General features: G+C 41.9%; 3 protein-coding genes across 6 annotated transcripts in view; 1 reads left to right on the plus strand and 2 right to left on the minus strand.

The window, feature by feature from the left end:
- Nucleotides 1-9,272, minus strand: DNAAF10 (dynein axonemal assembly factor 10). Of its 3 annotated transcripts, none has more exons than XM_057423379.1 (8): nt 7,720-7,820; nt 7,415-7,634; nt 6,544-6,674; nt 5,968-6,069; nt 3,796-3,911; nt 3,398-3,532; nt 1,868-1,965; nt 1-894 (listed from the first exon to the last, which is right to left on the minus strand). In XM_057423379.1, the coding sequence occupies exons 2-8, from the start codon at nt 7,546-7,548 to the stop codon at nt 687-689; spliced, it is 924 nt and encodes a 307-aa protein (XP_057279362.1). In that variant the 5' UTR covers nt 7,549-7,634; nt 7,720-7,820; the 3' UTR covers nt 1-686. The 3 variants fall into 3 exon arrangements, with proteins under 3 accessions (XP_057279362.1, XP_057279363.1, XP_057279361.1); XM_057423380.1 differs by having other exon boundaries at nt 7,415-7,533; nt 7,720-7,737; XM_057423378.1 differs by lacking the exon at nt 7,415-7,634 and adding an exon at nt 9,080-9,272 and having other exon boundaries at nt 2-894.
- A 147-nt stretch (nt 9,273-9,419) lies between these two features.
- PNO1 (partner of NOB1 homolog) lies at nt 9,420-14,858 on the plus strand. The gene is made up of 7 exons (XM_057423409.1): nt 9,420-9,638; nt 9,781-9,930; nt 12,042-12,125; nt 12,628-12,688; nt 13,431-13,548; nt 14,021-14,091; nt 14,574-14,858. The coding sequence occupies exons 1-7, from the start codon at nt 9,420-9,422 to the stop codon at nt 14,639-14,641; spliced, it is 771 nt and encodes a 256-aa protein (XP_057279392.1). The 3' UTR covers nt 14,642-14,858.
- Nucleotides 14,859-16,833: 1,975 nt separating this feature from the next.
- PPP3R1 (protein phosphatase 3 regulatory subunit B, alpha) overlaps nt 16,834-22,752 on the minus strand; it is a 42,668-nt gene continuing 36,749 nt past the window's right edge. For both annotated transcript variants that reach the window (XM_057423388.1, XM_057423387.1), the window contains exons 4-6: nt 21,955-22,014; nt 20,953-21,137; nt 16,834-18,783 (exon numbers count right to left, since the gene is read on the minus strand). In XM_057423388.1, the coding sequence (XP_057279371.1) occupies nt 18,736-18,783; nt 20,953-21,137; nt 21,955-22,014 (293 nt within the window). In that variant the 3' untranslated portion in view covers nt 16,834-18,735. The remainder of the gene's footprint in view (nt 18,784-20,952; nt 21,138-21,954; nt 22,015-22,752) is intronic.

Below are 22,752 nucleotides of genomic sequence, written 5' to 3' on the forward strand. Positions count from 1 at the left end.
GTATAATTTTATTTGCAAAATACCAAGTTGTGAACAGATATAAAAACAACGGAATATAAAAACTTGTCACAAAACCAAACTAAAAATAACAGAAAGGTGCATTTTGCTCAACAGTTTAATTTCAATATGATCTCCAATAAAAAGCTTACTCTATTGAACCTGAATATTTCAGCATTCATTATAGGATGCTTTCACATAGTATAGAAACTAAGTCATCTAACAAATCCTCTAATTAATATAGCCAATAACATAAAGACTTTCTGTGAGGAAGTATATAACAGTTTCCATAGCATGAATGCATATGGACAATACTATATATAAAAAAGCCAAACTATTTAACAAGTCTGAACAGATTTACACTATGATTAAACCGAACACAAACAATTTAAAGTGATTTCTGAAATTACAGGTTGAGCTAATACAAAGGTACCTTTTATTTTAAAGGTAAATTCACATTTCTAGAAGGTAAAAGCTTTGTGCCCAGGCAACTTCATGTCATTGAGGCACGATCAGTCAGACAACTCTCACTGCATATATCTCAACTTTCAATAGAAAGATCTGGTTTCTATTTCTTTAATCCAGTTTTTAGTAAGGGAGAAATTAAATTAGGAAGAGGAGGGCTCTCCCTCCCATATTTACAGGCTGCAGACTACTCTGCTCTCTCATCGGAAATTCAAGTTTTCCTGTCAAACTTTGTTAAGCTTTGTGACTATCAGCACCCTCAGAGTTTGGTCAAAGGCACCACAAACACACAGTCCCTTTTTGTCAGGGCTCCAGTCTAGGCTAGAAATCGGCTGCGTTGACAGAGTCACATTCTGCAAGAGACTGACAGAACCTGCCACCCCCATCTCGGCTCCTTCAGAATCCTTCTTCGAGCGCTGAGCTGGGTACTCGCTGGCAATAAGGAAAACAAAAACTTGCACTTAGAATTCACTGATACAAACACGTCATTATCCTCGTTACTTTTAAAAGAAAGGTTTTCTCTGTTCTGTAGGCGATGCAAACAAATGCCTTAACAATAATGAATAATCGTAGAATCACAGAAAGGTTTGCGTTGGAAGGGACCTTAAAGCTCATCCACTGCCAACCCCCTTGCCATGGGCAGGAACACCTTCCACTAGACCAGGTTTGTCATACCCAGCTATATCCACACTGCATATTTAGTAAATATTTCATGAAAGAAAAAATGGGGCAGGAAGCCTCATTTGAATTGAATCCTGACAGCTCTTTCCTATAGCACTTCATTTTTAAACTGTTTGACTTTTGCCACAGGTAAGAGAATTTTATCTCAGCTATCCCTCTGAAACAGCACACCTATTTCACTGCATTTAGGATGACTGAATAATTTTGCCATGTAGCATAAGAAGATGCAAACATAAGAATCACTGAAAGTCCAGGCTTTCAATGCTCTTCTCAGGCATAACCAGTACCATGAAAGAATTTTAAGAAATCAGTTTTCTTCCATTTATCACCTTGTTAACCAAGGATATAATTAGATCTTGATTATATTAAGAAAACTGACAAGGATAAAATTCACCTGTGCAGCTGTCACATTCTTTTATGGATTAATTATAGAATCATAGAATAGTTAGGGTTGTAAAGGACCTCAAGATCATCCAGTTCCAACCCCCCTGCCATGGGCAGGGACACTTCGCACTAAACCATGTCACCCAAAAATGCAGCTTCCAGATCAAGTACTGGCCCCAAAATTACCCTTTCTGCTGCATTTGTAAGCAATAATTTTAACGAGATATTCTGAGGTTGGAAGCAGGACCCTAACTCATCATTTTTAGGGAGATTCTTTCTTAAAACATTAAATGGCTGGTTTCTTATTGCCCCTGTTGCAGACTGGAGAGTGATCACTTACTATTTCCAGAGATGAAGGCTCCCAGCTCCTCCACTTGTCATAAATATATCTCTGTTCTGTGGTAGGTGTCGAACCTGCCAGATGGTAGATTTTTGCACCTAATAAAGAAAAATCAGTGTTGTATGGAAGTCACTTACAGATGCAATTAAAACAGCAATCACTTGCATGAAGAGAACCTGGCCTTCTCATGAACATGCCTCCCGACCTGCTGCCACAGGAGCGGCCAGTTCCCACACAGGAGAAGCCAAGTCAGGCCTCCAACACACCCTGGTCTTCCACAGGGATAAGGCAGCATCCCTACCAAGGCCACCACTCACTGATACTTCAGCTTATTTGGGACTGGCCACATGAACAAGGTTAGAGAGAAGTGAAGTGGCTGTGTAGGCACATCTTTTGGAACTGCTGTGGAACTACAGGATTGCCAAGGGCTCTTAGGGGACACAGTCACCACAAGGTTAATTTCACTCTCTGACATCTCTTAAAATCATTACTGGAAGGGAATATAGTGCAAACAATCTACAATTCCAATTTACATCTTAGCCAGGGCACGGCAAGATCACATAGCAACAGAAATCACTTAGGGAAATAAACCCAACATGCATACTCTGACTTACTGCATATCTGTCTGCAAGTATCCAAAAGGAAAAGCTTAAATGCAGTGAGTGAAACGAATGCCATTTTCACACTTTGATTATCACAAACACTAATTCAGTAAATACTTTTGTGTCATCTAATGATAGTACTTCCAACGTCTTATCTGTTTTGAATGGTGGTATGGAAAATAATAAAGATGTTGAAATTCAGCTTTTTTCTAATTTAGGCATTCCTAGAGAAGAACTTCACCAGAAAAGTTCCTTTTCTCCAGATTTATTATCACCAGATCGTGTTCACGAAAACAAAACAACAAAAAAGCCCACCTCAACAAAAGAAAAGAAAAAACAACCTGTTTTATAAAGAAACTAATCAGTGCAGTGGTCACAGATGGAGGAAAAAGGTTATAAGAGTTCTCCATATTTAAGAGCCTGCAGGCCACTAAGTCTCTCCAATAGACTTTTTCACTCACCCTCAATATCCCAATCCAACAATGCTTTGTTCTGAAGAAAAATAAATTTCTTCTGTGTCTCATATGAGGTCTGGTGACTGCAGGAAGAAAAGTGCTTGCAGAGGGCTCATGTTTTGGGGGATATATTTTAAGATTTGAATCTGCATGCTCATCACAATTTAATATGGCCTCTAATAAACATGACTCCCAGATTAAGGGCAGAGCTGAGTGCACAGAGGTGCAACTGCAACAGAACCCAGAGACACCCAAGTATCAGGTTATAAAAGGGAGGAAAGCTGGGTGAGTGCTGGCAGCTGATGCACACAAGCCCTTTCACTGCTGCACCAGGGGCCACATCAACCATGCTGCCACAAAGTTTGTACCAATTACAGGGGCATTATCAAAGACAATAGTTTTAGACCTGTAGTTCTTCAACAGCAGATATTCAAAATGCTTGTCTCTTACTAAGAAATCCTGTCTCCCCATACCTTCTCTGAAACAGAAGCAAAACCTTTGGTTGGATGCTGAGTTCTCATATCGAAAACATGAAATTTTCCCTCAAGTGACGTGGCCACCAGCTTGTTCATATTTACATCTTTTCTGTCAAACTCCACACTGCAAACCTGGAAATATATAAAAATACATTCAGCCTTGAAATTTAGCCACTGCTAAAAAAAAGAAGGGGAAAAGTTTTGCTAATTGTAAATATGTATTAACCATTGGTTCTTTTTACAATGACAACATCACCAATTTGGAAATAACAATCACCTGAAAACACAAATCCACTGAAAAATACCCTGTGCTGTCCAGACCAAAAATCTGGGGGCTACAATTTCCTGAACCTGCATAGGACCTGGGGTGAAATATACTTTTATAGTTTCCTTACCCCGTTCTTAATATTGGTCTCCCATCTTAGTGACATGGTTTTTAAGTCAAACAATTTAATGTCCCCATTGTCATATCCAGCACATACAACGCGTTCCTCTTGATTGTAAGCATTGCCTGGACACAGAGAAAGAATTCATCAGCATGCACGAACCTTCTTTAATCTGTAAATTTCAGACCTCCTAAACCTGCAATTTCAACTTAAGAGTTACGTCAGCAAAATATTACTATTGGGATACTAAGATTTAAAGAATTGTCTGGTTTTCAAACCTGACGGGTAGAGAAAAATACAGCTTCAAACCTGGCAGTCTGTTTCTTTTAAAATATTAACAAAACTCTTATTCCCCTTGCCAAAAACTGCCTAAACCACATAAAGTTCTGCACTTGTAAACCTACATTAAATACATTCCTTCTCTTAAAACTTTATCTGCTCTCAACCATGCTCCCCAGACAGCACAGCAGCACTGGAGCATAAAGTGGTTCAGCAGTTCCTTAGCCAGCCTCTCAAGCACGAGCTATTACTGCAGACACAGACTTGTCGAGAAGCCCTGGGTGTTACCAAGGCATCACAAGACAAACACAGAAGCCTGCAAGCAAAAAACTCTCAGCTGACAGGATCAAGGAAACATAGCAGTGTCTGAAAGAAGTTAGCCCAGAGCATGTAGTTCAAGATGAACCCAGCCTTGGCTCAAGCTTCAGCAACTTGAAATAAATTGAAGAAAATATGAGGGCACTTTTTTCCCCATTCATCAAAGCAGAAGACAAAGATAACAACAGCAATGAGTATTAGAGTTGCACCTTCTTGCCAGGGAAGGTCATGTCCTTACTATCAATTCTGTAATTACAATCCATGCGCTTATTAGCAGTTCATAAAACTTACTCTGGAGACAAAAATGGAGCTAACCCAGAAACACCAGCTAGTGTAGAACACAAGCAGCTTGCCCTCTCCAGAAGAAAAATGCAGAGCACAGATAAAGCATCACTGTTGTCTTTTATTAGCTCTTAGCTTCATAGATCTTCTCTTAAATTAATGCTTTAATGTTTGATAATTGGAACTACAGTGCAACAGCGACTGGTTCCTTGTGTGCTGCAACATTTCATAGAATCACAGAATCACAGAATAGTTATGGTTGGAAAGGACCTTAAGATCATCCAGTTCCAACCCCCCTGCCATGGGCAGGGACACCTCACACTAAACTATCTCACCCAAGGCTCTGTCCAACCTGACCTTGAACACTGCCAGGGATGGAGCATTCACAACTTCCCTGGGCAACCCATTCCAGTGCCTCACCACCCTCACAGTAAAGAGCTTCTTCCTTATATCCAATCTAAACTTCCCCTGTTTAAGCTTTAACCCGTTACCCCTTGTCCTGTCACTACAGTCCCTAATGAAGAGTCCCTCCCCAGCATCCTTATAGGCCCTCTTCAGATACTGGAAGGCTGCTATGAGGTCTCCATGCAGCCTTCTCTTTTCCAGGCTGATCAGCCCCAACTTTCTCAGCCTATCTTCATATGGGAGGTGCTCCAGTCCCCTGATCATCCTCGTGGCCTCCTCTGGACTTGTTCCAACAGTTCCATGTCCTTTTGATGTTGAGGACACCAGAACTGCACACAATACTCCAAGTGAGGTCTCACGAGCAGAGTAGAGGGGCAGGATCACCTCCTTCGACCTGCTGGTCACGCTCCTTTTGATGCAGCCCAGGGTGCGGTTGGCTTTCTGGGCTGCAAGCGCACACTGAAGCCAGCTCATGTTAAGTTTCTCATTGACCAAAACACTTACACTCTCATCAACAAAACATTTACACTCCTTCAGGACCATGCAGCTGAAGATACTGTTTTTAACATTCCTAGGCATAGAAATTAAGCTTGCACAGCTTCTCAGTGAAATCATAGAACCAGTTGGGGTAGAAAAGACCTTCAAGATCATCAAGTCCAACCACAAACTATGACCAAAGGTGGGAGGAGAAAGAATCCAAAACCCAACTATCACAAAATCAGCTCCTTTTGGGAAAAAGTAAAAAATACATAAATCTGACAATGCTGAAAAGCAAAATGTGCTACTTATGTGCCCATACAAAAAAAAAAAAGCTATTCCATAGCATCCTGAAATGCTCTGATAATCATCAAAGCAAGTCATATTACAGGAAGGAATGGCTATAATCTCATACATTACCAAATGCTACAGTCCAGCAGTCTCTTTTGCTCTCCCCCTGCACAGGTTCCATATTAGCGACAGGCATATCTTTCTGTCTCGGGTCCCACACCTTCACAGTTCCTGGGAAAGAAGGAGAACAGATTTTGTGTTATGCATACACTGACACATTGTGTTAATCTTCCCAGGGAAGGCCTTTGCTTTTGAGCCTGATCATTGAAAACACAGGAGCATTTCTCTCCATAAAGAAAGCCTGACTGCGTTTAGTGGATACAAAAAAAACAACCAAACAAAACCCAAACCCAGCAAACAAAGTAATAAAGCAAAAGTGTTTGATCAGCATGTATTTTCTCTAGCTATCATTTTGCATTTATTCTACATTTGTATTCTTACTGTCTCAGTGACAAGTTTCTTTTGCTTATCTGCAGCTTCTGAAAGAATTAAGAGGAAATTTGTCCCAAGCAAGATTCATGGGACAGCATAGGAAGAGCTAGGAACTAGTTGCAACAGGTTTGTAACTAGTTCAGATGGCAGACTCTGCCCTGCCATCAGAGTTCTCAGACCAACTGAAAAGACTTTCAGAGTTCACTGACTCACCATCTCGACTGCCAGTGACAATTTCTGGTGCACCTTCCCCAATTCCTAAGCCACCTACACCATCTATACTGTTTATGATTTCCTTATGACCTTTCACAGAATACACTGGTATTTCAGGAGCTTCTAAATTCCTAGGCAAGAAAGAAAAAGAACAGATAACACAGCATTTTCCTTGACACTTGGGATTTGTTTAAAAATGAGAGGAAATTGAGCACAAATTATATAAACTCAGATTAACAGTGGGACCAAAATATGGGTATCACCATTACGAACCATGAGTCTCTGATTCCTTCTTTGGCTATGGCTTTAGACTGGTTTTGCTCGGCTCTGGACTTCCCTGTTTGTAAAGGCAGCTGTGGGATTCAGCACAGCAAGAACCAGTTTTTATGCTGGGCTTTAAATGAATCATGCCACAGATCAAACCACTCTAATTAGCTGTACTCTCTAAGTATATAAAATGACTTTGTTCACTGATCCCCACCTAGCTCTAACTCCTGCTCTTCAAATGCAAGCTGCATCCAACCGGGGGTTTTACGGTTCTTTGCCGATTCCCATCCTTTGAGAATCCTTCAGAATTTTATTCTAAATTTCAGCTAGGGACTAATCCGTGCTGCTATTCCAACAAAACAGAACCAACAGTTCCTTGTAAGTGAAAGATATTATTACTATGATTATCAATAAAACAACCATATAGAGAACACCCCCTTTTTGACCACGTAACTTAAATTTGTGGCAAATTGATTATCAAATAAAATTTACAAATAATTCAGGGACCTGAAAAAAACATTTGAAGATTAAAAATTTAAAATCTGTATTTAATCTAGACATCAGATTTAGGTTCTTACACAGGTTAGGTTGTTGTATAGGTTACCTTAATTGGTATTCATGCATCCATTCAAAGCCTCTTTTCAGAAGAGGACCGAGCAGAACTGTAAGAGGTGTTCGTCGCTGCACACAGAAGATGCCAATGGAACAGACTGAATTAAACCACTGTGCAGAATTCATGCTGATTTACAGAACAAGCATGGTCCAAACACAGCGGCCAGCAAAGCTTATGAGCGGATCTCAATCACGCACAGCACAGAGAGCATCTTACATAAAAGCCACACACAGAAACATCGGTTCAGACAAGTACAACATGAAGTGAAAAAGCTTCCAGTGAATACCTGTGCTTACCATATGTTAAGGTTTCCACCAAAATCTCCTGTAGCTAAGTATCGCTGCTGCAGAGATGTAGCACCAAAAGTTCCACATTTTATAGGTTTAGCCTTTTCAATCTTGTAAAGAAAGGATACATTCTGTGTCAGCACATGTTAATAAACAACACAACTGCAGACTGCAGGAGCACTTCCTTGCGAGTCCAGGGGTGACAGATTTCGGTGACATGTACGCAGGCTATTCGGGGTAATACGCAATGGAAACGCTATCAAAGGCAAACACTTTGTGTTTATTTCTTTGCACAAAGAACAGACTTCAGCTTAACGGTCTTAGAAAAACAGAACAAATCTCACTTCAGCTCAATAATGATGCTCATTAGAGGCTGCTGTCTCTGCTGAGTTGCAAATACAACGCGGAGGGACACCAGAGCCCCGCTGGTACACCAGGACGGGAGAGGGACACCAGAGCCCCGCTGGTACACCAGGACGGCAGAATTAAGCAGTTAATCCGTAGCAGCTTCGCGTACGTACCCGCAGTGCCTCGGCCCTACAGACCCACAGCTTATTTGCTTGTGCCCTGCGGGTCTCTATGGACCTGAGGCACTGTTACCCCGAAAATCAGCAAATCCAAAAGGTCAGTTGTAGTTAAAAAAACAAAAAAAAACAACCCCAAAACAATAACAACAACAACAAAATCCCAACCAAACAACAAACCCCACCCTCCTCCCCCCAAGACCCCAAACAAACCCACAAAACCAAACAATGAAATCCCCCAACACCAAACACAACCGGAGCCGAGCCTCCAGCGTTCCCTCTAACGCAAGCCATGACAACAAGGCAACAAACGCACGGCAGCCTAGGGCGACATGACTGACAGGAACAGCAAATTCAACAGGCAAACCGGGTCCGGTACCGATTATCCTTCAGTTTTTTAACCAGCTAGCTCTGTACAAGCGCCCGTGTCCCCCATCCCAGCCGAGATCAGGCCGGCGCTGCGGCCCCACGGCAGGGCCTGGCGGGCCTCATCCCTGCAGCATGGATCACAGGATCACAGAAGCAGAGAAAGATCGAACGGTTTTGTTGGAGGGGACCTTCTAAGCTCATCCAGTCCACCCCCTGCAACGAGCAGGGACATCCTCAACTAGATCAGGTTGCCCAGCACCACATCCACGGCCTTGAACGCCTCCAGGGATGGCGCATCCACCACCTCTCTGGGCAACCCGCGCCAGCGTCCCAAGGTAAAGCATTTTCCCCTCGGGTGCCCCCCGTACCTCCCCTCTCCCAGTTTAAACCCACCACCCGCGAACCCGCTCCCACCTTCCCACAGGCCCCTTTCAGACACCCGCAGTCTCCTCACGGGACCCCCCCCCTCCGCTCACCTCCCGCAGCAGCTCCACGCGGGCTCCCCGCAGCTCGTACAGCTGGATGACGCCGGTGCCGCGCGCGGCGCTGCCCAGGCACAGGAGGCGGGCGCTGCGGGGCACCCACTTGCAGTCGAACAGGGTGTAGCTGAGCGGGTGCTGGACGTGCGCCACCACCTGCGGCCGCTCCAGCCCCGACGACATCCTCGCACACCGCGCACCGGCCCCACCGCGCACCGCTACCGGCACCGGAGGGGGCGGGCGCAGCGAGCGGAAGTGAGCGGTGGCGCTGTTCCGGCGAGGCGGTGTGGAGGCACGCGGGGCGGCGGTTGGAGCAAGACACCCCCCTCCCGCTCCGATGGCTCCCCCTCCGTGCCTCGTTACGGACGCTGAGGCGGCGGGCGATGGCGGAGGCTTCACCAGCGTCGTGTCCAAGCGGAACCGGAGGAAGCGGCGGGCGACGGCGGCGGCGAGCGGGGAGGAGCCGGAGCCGGCGGCGGGGAGCGCCATGGACACAGCGGAGCCGCGGCCCAGCAAGAGGCCTGCATTCCCGCCGGTGGCTGCTGAAGCGCTCCGGGTACGCGGGGCGCCGGGCGTGGAAACGCGGCCTGGCCTGTGCGGGGCCGGGAGGAGCTGGGGCGTGCGGGGCAGCCCGTCGGCCCTCCGGCACATGGAGCGGTGCGCGGAGCTCGGCCTTCACGGCCTTCTCTTCCCGCTAGGTTGGAAAAGGCGAAATACGGAAGGTTCCCGTGCCGGCCAACAGGTACACGCCGCTGAAAGAGAACTGGATGAAAATATACACGCCTATCGTGGAGCACTTGCAACTTCAAATCAGGTTTAACTTGAAAACGAGGAACGTGGAAATCAAGGTAAAGAGAACTCCTTCTGCTTCCCACAGCTGGGGCTGATCAGCCTGGAGAAGAGAAGGCTGCGTGGAGACCTCATAGCAGCCTTCCAGTATCTGAAGGGGGGCTATAGGGATGCTGGGGAGGGACTCTTCATTAGGGACTGTAGTGACAGGGCAAGGGGTAACGGGTTAAAACTTAAACGGGAAGTTTAGATTGGATATAAGGAAGAAGTTCTTTACTGTGAGGGTGGCAAGGCACTGGAATGGGTTGCCCAGGGAAGTTGTGAATGCTCCATCCCTGGCAGTGTTCAAGGCCAGGTTGGACAAAGCCTTGGGTGACATGGTTTAGTGTGAGGGGACTGGAACTGGATGATCTTAAGGTCCTTTCCAACCCTAACTATTCTATGATTCTATGATACCGGAAACACTGTGCCTGTTCTCATAGGTGTTCCTGTTCTGTGTATTAGACTAGAGAAGCATTCTAAATCCCAGATAATGCTTGGAAAGATGGAAACTGCACGGTTTCACTTAACCAAAAAATCCTCACGGGGGTTAATCTTGTCACATTTGTTAGTTTCTGCTTAGAAGCAAGTTATTAATGCAGGTAGTTTGAAAGTGTTAATCCTTTCTAGAAGGGGCCAGCCTAAGACTGGGGGGTGTCAGTTTTTATAGGAGAAAATGACATGCTTAAGAATTACCAAGACTCTTACTCCTTGTGTTAGATGTGATTTTGGATTATAATGTTTTTTTAGATTTTTAAGGCTACTAAATACTTATGTGACAATTTTGAGCTAACAGTGTCTTGAGGGGGGCACCAAACCTAATGGCTTTTGTTTGTGGCAGAAGATAAGGGCTGGTCGTTTAATAGCTTGTGTTACAGATTGCACTGCAGTAGCTTAGGATACAGACACCAATATAGAATTGTAGCTCTTGTAGCTGCTCACTTTATTCTTACACCTTCTCAGGAGTGTTTATAGTAGCTCTCAAGCGTGTAGCTAAACCTCACACTGTGCCTTTGACGTACAGCTTACTGTGTTAGCACTGTTGATGTAGGAGATCCTCTAATGTAAGAGTGAAAACAGAGACACCAACAGTGATTTTTCTTCCGAACCTTAAAATCTTACCACAAGTTTGATGGTAGCAACTAGAGAAATGACTTGAAGGAAAAGGGAGGGAACAGCAGGAACTCCTGCAGTTCCATTGAGAAACTGCGCAGGTGAAAGAAGAGACCTGGGATTTCAACAGTGCTTTTTGGTATGCATCAATGGTAGAAAGCCAGGCGGTTTTATTCTTGCTCAAGCCCATTTAGTGTTGCCCTTATCTGTCAGGAATGTAAAATGCTTGAGAATTTAAAATCCGTTTCTGTCATTTCTCTGACTTGGTGCAGAAGCTGTAAATGACAGTTCAGAAGAGCTTTTACATACTCCAGCTCTCAACATGACTGTCTTCCTTAATTGTTCCTTGGTTTGCTTTTGTTACAGCTTCAAAGACTGCTCTTTCCTAAGTTGTCCTTGTTACGGTCTGTAAATGCAGATATACACAAACTCTTCCACGGTGGCAGAGGAATGGCCCAGTATTAAAACATGAACTGAAAATAAATGGCCCCTAACAGCAAATCCTGTGGTGTGCTGGCACGGGAAGAAAAAAAACTAAAGCAGCCCAATACTTGCTGCTTCTCCAGGTCAATTTGTTCCTGTTCTAAATATCATCTGAATTCATATGTTTTATTGAACCTGTCTGGGTTTCGCTGAAACATCTCTAGGCTCTTGGCATTAGAGCAACTTTTGGGGTTTCCTGCCACCATCCACTTCTTTTTCTTCTGTGCTGCATTTAGCTTGTGTTCTTTGGTTTTTTCTCCCATAAAAGGGCTCTCAGTCAGATGTGTGGTGGGGAGGGCGTTCAGCAGTTTCTCTCTTCCCTCCCCTCCAAACACAGGCTGTGGTAGTTGATGCTTTGTTCTTGTTATAAAACAGCACCATGACTAGTTACCTTAGTGCCAGTAAAACACGGTACAGCACTGTCACCTGAATGTAGGTGTTTATGGTTAGAACGTATCGCCAAGATTTTTTTCCCCCCAAGTCCTGACCCTACTTGCACAGCCTTCATTTGCAAATGTAACTTCTTGTCTTGCAGACTTGCCAAGAGACAAAGGATCTCAGTGCTCTAACAAAAGCAGCTGATTTTGTGAAAGCATTTATCCTTGGGTTTCAAGTAGAGGTGAGTCTCCCAACTCCCAGATTGTGAGAGTGCTTCATTGGCTTCCCTGAAAATTACAGGAAGAAATAACAATCCTCGGGTGGTTTTCTAGAAATAAATGTTTGAAACTGTGACTAGAGTGGAAGTCTTAATTTCTTAAGCTAATGCAGAGTAAGAAAGTAACCTTCAAACATCACTTAATTAAAATTACAAAGTTGGAGGACATATTTAGCTGTGTGCAAGAGGCAAGCATGAAGCAGTAATCTGGCTCTGACGTGCTCTGCATGTAAAGGGACTCTCCATTTTGCTGCCCATAACCTTTGCTCTGTTAAAAACTCAAACAAAACCACTCTTCGCAGTATTGTATAAGCTGCTCCTTGCTGCAGACCTGTGCTGGCTGTTGTTTGATACATTAAGTGGAGAAATACTACTGATGCTGTCTTTTTATATAAAGGAAATGTGAGCTTTCAGCTCCCTTGTGGTACTGCAACGCTCATGCTGATAACAGATCTCTTTATTTTAGGATGCTCTTGCTCTTGTCAGATTAGATGATCTTTTTCTAGAGTCGTTTGAAGTTACAGATGGTAAGTAGTTTGTGCTGTGGTGTTCAGGTAGCTGTGGGTACCATCTGCAAGTACATTGTTTTTGTTCCTTTCCCCCTGCTCCAGTTATGTCACTTACCCTCAGGGTTAAGGAAAAACTTCATTACACAGTTACTGTCTGGGTACAGGTGGCTTGAAAGGGTTGTAATTTTTCTAAGATGTCTTAACAAAGCCCCTCAAACCTCCATCCTTGAAAGTACATCACTTTATCAGAGAGATTTGATTTTTCTTGTCACAGGGTAAACGTTTTAAAGGTGAAAGGGAGAATTTTGGTGAATGCATCCATTAGATTTTTAAACTAGAATGGGCTTTGCTCCTCTCAGAATCCTGACAGCAGCTGGTAGGAAGTAGACAGCAGAAACATCTATTAATTCATGTATTTGTGGGATTCCTTGGAGCATCTGAAGCTGATCTATTTTATTTCTAATGGTGCCAGCTGAGTGCACTTTGGCTATTTTTTTCCTCAACAGTAATTGCTCAGTAACACAGGGAATGCCTTCTGCAGCAGTTCTGTATCAGAATTTCTCTCTGATGCCAGAGACCTCATGGTTACACTTAGCAGCAGATGCAATTTTCAGTTCTAGTAACGTTAGTGACTATAGATATTTATATATTGCACTTGAAATTGCTTTTGTGCTGCTTACACCAAGTTGCTTCCAGCAAGGCAAGCATTATAGAAATACACACCACTGCTGTTACACTGAGCATGTTATTCTTGTTTTAGTCAAACCTTTGAAAGGCGATCATCTGTCAAGAGCAATAGGGAGAATAGCAGGGAAAGGTGGAAAAACAAAATTCACTATAGAAAACGTAACCAGGACACGAATCGTTCTCGCTGACGCGTAAGTATTGACTGACTTCCTCCTGGGCAGAGCACAATCCCCCAACTAACCCATGTCCTTTTCCAGGAACAAAGATAACCTAAATTTTATCATTTAAGTGTTATTTTTAACAAATGCTATTTGAGTATTTGACCTTTTGGTCTGAGAATGATGGGTGTTACCAGTACACATAGAATTGAGTAATGCCCCAAAGCACAACTTCTTACAAGTAATCCAAGTTGAACCCACTGACCCTAGAACCTTTTCCTCCTAAAGCTGCTACTGCTAAACTTTCAAATTGTAAAAATCTATTTTAAAAAGGATTTAGAACAGCACAGGGTTTATACTGCAGGTTTTCTGGTTTTGAGGTTGTTTCTATTTACAAGTGTAGAAAAGGCACTAGTACACTAATCTGAAATTCCAGCTTTATTAACTATGTAGTAACAGAAGGTTTTTTTCCCCTCATTAACTGCTGCTACTTTGGTTTTTACAGAAAAATTCACATTTTGGGATCTTTTCAGAACATTAAAATGGCACGAACAGCAATTTGCAATCTAATTTTAGGTGAGTCCTGTTATCTAATCTTCTCCTTTGCATACAGATATATCTTGCTGTTTGAGAAACTGCTTTCTGTGCTGTGTTAACTTTCTCCCCTGGTGGCCCATAGCTGCATTTGGAGCAGGTAGCTTGCTAGGAGTTGGCTTGTTTGGGTAAGAATCAGGGAGCCCAGCACTTTGATTCTGTCGTCTCCAAAGCCCTGTCTGGGGTGTGGGAGGAAGAGACTTTCTGCTCTTTGATTCAGCCTGTAGCATTCTCTGCAGGCTATTTGGAATGCACTGTCTAGAAGATGCCAAAGGGGACAACCCAACCCACACTGGCACCAGTAGTTTAACTCTGCGCTTGCAACCATAGGATGCAAGGTGATGGCTAACCTTGACCATCCTTCTCAGCTGTGGGCTTATCACAGACGTGACAGCAAAACATTTATTTCTGTAACACACACACATTATCTTGTTTATTGACTGAGTTCGTGCTTTCTTCTGCAGGAAGTCCTCCATCAAAAGTTTATGGCAATATTAGGGCAGTGGCCAGCAGAGCAACTGAAAGGTTCTGAGCTGCAGCACAGGTGCACCACCAAGGACCGGGGCTGAGAGTTGCGTTTTCTGTACACACAAGAGGCCTGGAGCTACAGAAGCATTCAGTCTTCTCCTTGATTTGGAAGCCCAGAAGAAAACTGGGACTGTTCCTGCAGTCTGATTTCCTTCAGACATGCTGCCCTATTTCACCACACCTGGTATTTCTGTATAGTCATTAAAAGTCATTTTAAAGTGGTTGTGTCTATCAGAAGTACGAATACCTGATTTTACTTATCCTCAAACAAAACCATGCTTCATTACTGACTCTGAATATCAAAGTATCAAGAAACTGCTGTCAGAACTTCAGAAAGCCTTTAACGTTTTGAGCCTAAAGGGAATCAGCATAGTTGAGTGTTTATAACCACACATCAGTTCATTATCCTCCTGGAAAGAGGAGTCAACTGGAACACAAAGTTCAAAAGCAAGCTACCCACCGAATCGCTGCTACTTATGGAAGAGCACATGAAAACGGTAAGATGAGAGAGGTAAATACCGTATCTACACCTAATCCTAGAATCTGCACCTATAGATTATTTTTTTTTTTTATTCTCTTGAAAATGGTCTGTATAAGGCAGCCTTGTGAAGCCAAGAGCCATTGGTTAGGTACAAGAACCTGCCAGTGCACCAGAGGAAAAGAACTGGCAAGTGCCGAGTATCTGCCTTCTTAAAATGCTGTGTGCATGAAACAGAGTAGAGAGACAAGAGACCTGTCACGTCCCCATTTAATTTAAACAAGCCAGACTTGTTCCAAAGTCTCTTGCTGGTTAGCACATTTTCAGTTCAGGCTTTTGAATGAAAAAGCTTACTTGAGATTACCAAAAACATTAGGAAATCGAGCAAACATTTCTCTTGGTGTTCAAGTTTCCAGTGCAGCACTTCATTAGGAAGAATTTTTTCACTAGGAGGGTGCTGAGGCACTGGCACAGGTGGCCCAGAGGAGCTGTGGCTGCCCCATCCCTGGCAGTGGTCAAGGCCTGGCTGGACAGGGCTTTGAGCAACCTGGTCTAGTGGAAGGTGTCCCTGACCGTGGCACAAAGGTTCAAACTAGACAGTATTTAAGGTCACTTCAACCCAAAGCATTCTATTGATTATAGCCAGATTCATTCAAGTCTTCAGTTGCTACAAGGTTTAAGACTTGCCATGTTACTTAAATGTACAGCTCCTGGCAGTATGAGCTACACAGGGGAGATCGTGTCCATTGAGCAGCTGAAGGTAGAAGAGCACTACCTGGTTAGCACATTTTGTTTGTTCATTAGCTGCTTATGTCCTTTCATCTCAATTAGCTCAAAAGATAAGAAGGGAGAGTGAGGGAAGGACATACAAAAGTAACCTGATCTTCACCCTAAAGCAGCTGCATGCTCATACCAAAAGCAGCAGAAAGGAAGAGAGAAACGCAGAGGAGGGCCCAGATAACTGCATTACAAAGAGCAATAGCAAACGGCTTCCGTAAGGGATGTACCTACTACAGCGAGGATTAATTCCACCAGCAGAGGTCTCACACCTTCCCTTGAGAAAGGAGCTGCCTTTAATTCTCCACCTACATTCAAGGTTAGGGCTTTGTTTTTTAAACCACTTTCCACTTAGCCCAACCATTCTGAATTTAGCAGGATTCAAACCAAGGTATTTTATCTAATTTGGACATTTAGCAAAAAGAACCAGATGTGCCTTTAGTAAAAACACACACATAAGTGGTCCTGAAACACTGAAATAAAGCCCGGAATTATTCAGTAATTTCCAGTAAACCTTTATAACTGAAGAGGGAACAAACAACTACAAACAGCAGTTTTGTTTTCTTTAGAGCAGGCTGCAGCGCTGCTTCAAGTTGAACAGGGAAGATCCAGGTAAATACTGAAGCAGCTCAGCCAAGGTTCAAATATTTTATTTTGTATTCATGTAGTATGAAGGTTCTTATAGTTCCCACAACGTATGATGGAGCATGCAGAGGAAAAACTAAACATTCAACATAAATCAGTTTTCCCCACACAAACTGAAAAAAAAAAAATAATCCAAAAATAAAAACCCCAAAGAAGAAAAAAACAGAACAAAAAAAAATTGAAAAAAAAAAACCAAAACAAAACCCAACCAACCTCATCCCTCCCCTTCCAACCCCCCTAAGGAAATAACATAAGCACTAATTTCTAGAATGCCAGCCAAGATATGCACAAGCAAGTAAGAGAAATCAAAAGCATTTGCTAAATGTTTGTAACAAATACTTATGTACAAAAAATTCACAAAAGACTAGTTCCCCCTCGAAGCAGAGCACATGGCAGTTGACACTGGAACAGATACAACCACTGGCTGGGATTATAAACCACGTACTGATCCAGAGGAAGAAAAGTTACATGTAGTGGAGATTTTTGTTTTGAACATTAACATTTACCAAAGTTTGGCAACATTTACCTTTTAAATTATGCAAATTATGTAAACAAGAGGAACATTTCAAATCGATCTACATGCAAAACTTTATGTCATGCAAGGACACCAAGCACCTGGATTTCTCTCTCACAGACAGAGCCCATGATGTGCAGCACTCAGTTGAAGGAACAGCTATGGCAGATAGGTGCTCGACTGAAGTAGGTTCAGACAACCTGCACTTCCCACTGCTGATTATAAAACAATTTTTTTTCTCTTTAATAGAAAAACTACTATACAGGAAAGATGAACTGTCCTAAAAAAATCTAGCAAATGTTTTTCTTCCAGCCAATAGTACCACTGCAGAAAAGGGAAGGGATGATATAAAGTTGTAAAACATGGCTCACTACTTTTATATCACACAAATATATCAAGTTACCATCCGTTACAAATCATGATATGGACAAATCTAGAAAAGAAAATAATTCCCCAGGCAAAGGACTGGAGAACCACAAGAGGTATAAATTTAGATAGTGTGAAGTTTTCCTCCTCTATGGCATAGGTTAACAAGATTTTCCCCCTGTATGAATCCTATATACATATATATATATATAAAATATTACCAGTTATTTATGCTACCTGTAGTATTCTTTAAACGCAGAGGGGAAACTATCATGGTTGAAAAACAGAATTTAAATGGCAAGAACATTTTCTAATGTAAGTGCTGTAGAAAATAAGTAGATGGGAATCCTGCAGAGTTACATCAATCCTAATTTCATTAAGCTAAGCACAAGAAAAAAATCATGGATGTGTCTAACACCTTGAGCAGCTGTTATCTAAAATGAATCCAGAACAGCAGATCTGCCTTTGCTTCAGGGCAGCTGTAACTGCTCCCAATTCCTAGATGACGAAATCTAGCGGCCATCAAAGCATTCCACAGTTACTATATGCACGAGGGCTAGTTCTTGGCAGTAGCATTAAACTATATTCTCATATTAAGTAGAACTGTACTAAGTTATTTAGCAAAGAGACACAGTCCCTGGTAATATATTAACAGGTATAAATAAACTTAGTCTCCTGTGTTACAAAAAATGTAATTAAGGTGAATTAATAAGAAGCAATGCTTTGTCAGCCAGTCAATATATAGAAACATCTGAACAGTCACAGGAAAAGGAAAAGAGCTGACCTAACACCCAGTTAAAATTTTACATTCTTCTACTATATATATAAAACTGTGTGAAATAAAAGTAAGGATGTATATCCATATATTGAACTGTTAATATTCTGCTTGGCACTTTGTACTCTAGTTTTGTTTCTGAATCAAGTATATTAAATTAAAGCCCACCTAGCTACTACATATAGAAAGCTACATATATATCTATATATAAATACACACACACATATATATATATAGATAGATATTTCCTTGTTATAAAAGATGAAGAAAAATAAATTAAAAAGCCAACCCCTTCCCTTTCTCCACCACACTGATATGCTCTTTCCATCTTTGCTGTCCTTCAGACTTTAAAGTGCTACACTGAGTTATTGAGAGAATAAAAGTTCAATAACACTTAGTTGGCTTCATGAGGCTCATGTTGGAAAATGTGGCTTCACAGAGAAAATACTTCCATTTAAATACACAGAGAGCATTGCTGGACGTCTTGAGCAGATCTTCAGAGATGGAGAAGAAAGCAAAAGTGTTGGGTGGTGCCCTACAGAGTCACACATCTACCACCATCTTTTTGTGGATATCTAGGCCTCCTACAACCTGGGAGAAGAAAAGTTGTTTGTAAGTAGGTGAGAACTGAAAAATCAGCAACACACAAAGAACACACTTTATTCAGAAGATGCACTCAGGGTGATCATAATTACAGTACTTCCCTGGCCTCCCCAAAATAATTTGCATCTCAAGCACTGCGAGATACATGAATGAATTATGTATGAACCAAAGCAGTTGTATTAGTACGATCTACACACTCAGGGGGCTGAAAAACAGTCTAAATTACATCATTTTGGCTTTTCCCCTCCAACTCATTCTGACTTCGTATTACGTTTCTGTATGTTAAATGAAATGCTGACTTGACTTCTGAAACATCCTGTAAAACTGTGCCTCTGCACAGGGCCTTAGGAAAGGCAGCAAGATTGCTGACAAAACTGCACGCACCCAAAAAGGAATTACCAGTGTTCAAAGGCACATGATTCATGCACAGAGAAAGGAAAGGAAAAGGTGCGAGGTCAGAGGAACTCTTGTAATGGAGACAAATTTCAAAGGCTAAATAATATTGCCAGATGTGACAAACAAAATATTTTTGTAGCTAGATGGCACAAAATTCAAGAAGCTAAACTGCAAGAACAAGAGATCATAGGAATGAAAGGCGTCTTGTCAGGAGGTCAACAAAAACTGAAGAAACTAAAATCCCAATAAGCTAGGAAAATCAAGCCGTAGTACAAGACAAGGAGTCTGGGCAGAAGCTGGAGGACAAAAGAAAAGGCTATGTTATATCTGATGGACGGTTAGAAGACAACAGGGCAAGAAACAGGTATTTCACTAATGCAGGCATTTGCAGGCTGCAAGTCTTTGAGTTCTTTGCAAATGTCCAGGTTTTCACATGATGTGACAAAAATAACTACTAAAAAAACCATGCAGACAACAGAGCCTTTTTATTTTAATAGTCTGTAGAAAGGGCAGGATTTTTCCTTTAAGCTTGCACTGATCATGAAAGTATGAACGAGTTATGTTTGAACTGAAGTAAATTTGAAGAGTAGGAAACAAGCAGTGCTTGAGTGCCTGTTGACTCAGTGCTAACCCAGGTGTACGTTCATTGATACACCATTTAAAATTAACACGAAAACATTCATTATTGCCATTTTCAAGTGTTCAAGTTTTAGTGTGTTTCGATTTAAATTTAAAACTTGTTGTCAACTAATTAAACAACCATACAACACGGGTGAGACTCAACCAGTTCAAGCCTCAAGTGCTACTTACATTCAAGCACTCTGCTCAGTAAAACCCAAAGTTTTTAAAACGTGCCTTTCAACTGTTTGTCCCTTTCAAGAGCAGCACTTGAGCTGTTACCCTGCTTGTAACTGACCCAAATCCTGCTACCCTGGCCCTTGTAAAACCCCTGTGTTCTGCAGATGGTGATAATCTCCCCAGACCTCTCCACACTGTGCAGAGATAAACCTTTCTGAAGGGTGATTTGGAGCAGACACTCAGTTTAGAGACTGGGGGATTAACCTACAGGTTAACCTCTGTGGAATACACTTCTCCCCTCCCACAGCACCCCTGACAGGACACTTTTTGAACGAGACGTGCTGTGCTCATGTTTTAGCACTCTGGTTTTACAGTTTTCAGATGGTTTGACGCACTTCACCTCTACCCTCAGGAACAGGACATGCTGCCCACAGTGCTCTGGATTTTTTTTTTACCCCATGTATTCCATTACACAGCCACAGCCATTTAAAACAACCAAAAGTGCCGTTTCTTTTTCAATCAAGTAACTGTTGAAAACAAGGAAAACCAGCTTCCTACGTCAAGCCAGTCACATCTTTAGAGAGACTAGAATCTGTCTTCATGTCAGGCATTTTTGTCTATATACAAAAATAGTTTAGGATTGGTCTTGTGTTTAGAATGGTATAAAATGACACGGAAATTACCCTGTAAAACTTCCTCTGCTCTGAGTGATCTCTTCAGGCATGCTGGATTCAAGGGGAAAGTCTGCATCCTGAAGAAACCTATTCTTGACTGGCTCATCCACCCTAAAGACACTGTTCTATTGGAAGCCGTAAGACAAAAATGCCACCTATAATAAAGCTGTGTCAAAGAGTGACTAGTGCCAAATCACTCTGCTTTTATAATCTTACCCTTTATACTATTTACCATTTTTCCTCCTTTTAGAATTAAAGGCTATCGAAGTTTTCTTTAGAGGTTACTTACAGCACAGAATTCTTCAAAGGATATTCTTCCATCACCATCCTTATCTGCATTAATTATGGTTTTATCTACAATTTGCTGTAACTGAGTGTCTTTGAGATTGTTCCCAACCATCATCTTCAGCACCTGGAAGAGCTCTCCATTTGAGATATACCCATCTTTGTCCATATCATAAATGCGAAAAGCAACTGCAGAAGACAGATGTATGTAAAACTTTAAGTAACAAACGTGGTCAGAAAAGAGCAATATACATTCATGTGCTTTGCACTAAGCAATGACACAATCCTGCACAAACTGAGAAAAATCCTATGTTTTAAGTGAGATTTCTGACAGCCTTGGAACCATCAGAAACAATATAATGAATGCTACTACGGAATTTAAACGAAAAACCTCACTCGAGAATTGTCAGCTGAAATAGTTCTAGCATCAGCAGTAAAATAACTTTATAAACACTGAACTGGAAAATCTTTACCACCACAAGGTAAAGTACCCACGTAGCAGCTCATTTACAAGCACAAAAAGTAACAGCCTTCCAGGAAATAGATTAATCAAAATCCCACCTGGTTGTTTTGCTGCAAATCTGGCATTAACACTGAATTTATTACTTATTGGAAACTACATCCATGCATGAACCCATCCCTTCTACACTCCGAAGGCTTGGGTCACGTTGTGTTCCTCAGACACAGTTCTCAAAACAAGAACTTGGTGCTGTTCTATGACAGCAGCAAAAAAATCTGCTTTACAGGAGCGTAAGACTAACATCAAAGCACATTATTACACAGTTCTGTGAAGTAAAAAAGAATGGGAAGCAACTGAAGATATTCAGAAGGCAGCCTCAAACCTTCCCCGCAGAACACTGGCGAATTCTTCTACAGCTGTGTGCAAAACACGTACAATCTACCTTCATGATTTCCCACTGGATTTGCCGGTTTCTCAATGTTGACCAACAGAAGCATATTTTGGAGAACTAAGAAAATTTTGTTTAGGAAAATTCAAAATACTTACACCTCAACTTCTGTTCCTTATCTCCTTTGACACTGAACTGGGAGACTCCCTCTATAAATTCTAGAGTACAAGAAAAACATTTACAAAAAGTGTATTTTTTTTAATAAACCAAAGACATAAACATTCAGAACTTTTTAGAAACTGTAAGAAGGATCTAAATTACCCTAAAATCTTTAAAGTTTTGTGACATTTAAGTGTCCATACTTTGATACTTACGTGTTCTTTAGTAGGAAGTACTCCAAATCCAACACTGTGCTCACTGACCAGATTTGTTCACACCAGTATTTAAATAATTTTGTTGCCAGACTTTCGTAAGAATCTGACCTAAAACTCTTAAGATCTCTACTAAAGCTACTCAAACGGGGATTCTAATTTTACAGCTCAAGATTATTTTCTCAAATTAAAGCAAGAATTAGACTAAAAATTAAAACTGTTCTAAAACAACTTAAAAAAAAATCTATTTTGCTATTGAAAAATAGAAAAAAAAGGAAAATTAACACTGTACAACAATGATGCCATTCCAGGAGCAAACCCCTGAGTTGCCAAGAAAATAAAACCCTGGGATGTGCTGTGTCTGGTTAAGATCCTGTAAGTAGACTTCTTGGGAGTTTTGGGTAGTAAAGGTAACAACAGAGCAAAACCAGAAGCTAAACTGTGGTCAGAAAGAATACAGAGGTGCAGCAATACAGCATTAGGTTGAAAGGCCTACTCCAGTTTGAACAAGTTTTGTGACATTTAATCAACAATCCAGGTATGATTTATCAATAAAATGCTGACTGGACTATTTTAGCATTATGC

Source organism: Pezoporus wallicus, unplaced genomic scaffold (genome assembly GCF_028554395.1).
Source record: "Pezoporus wallicus isolate ANWC-B61680 ecotype Strahan unplaced genomic scaffold, APGP_CSIRO_Pwel_v1 contig_4191, whole genome shotgun sequence".
NCBI classification, from domain to species: domain Eukaryota; kingdom Metazoa; phylum Chordata; class Aves; order Psittaciformes; family Psittacidae; genus Pezoporus; species Pezoporus wallicus.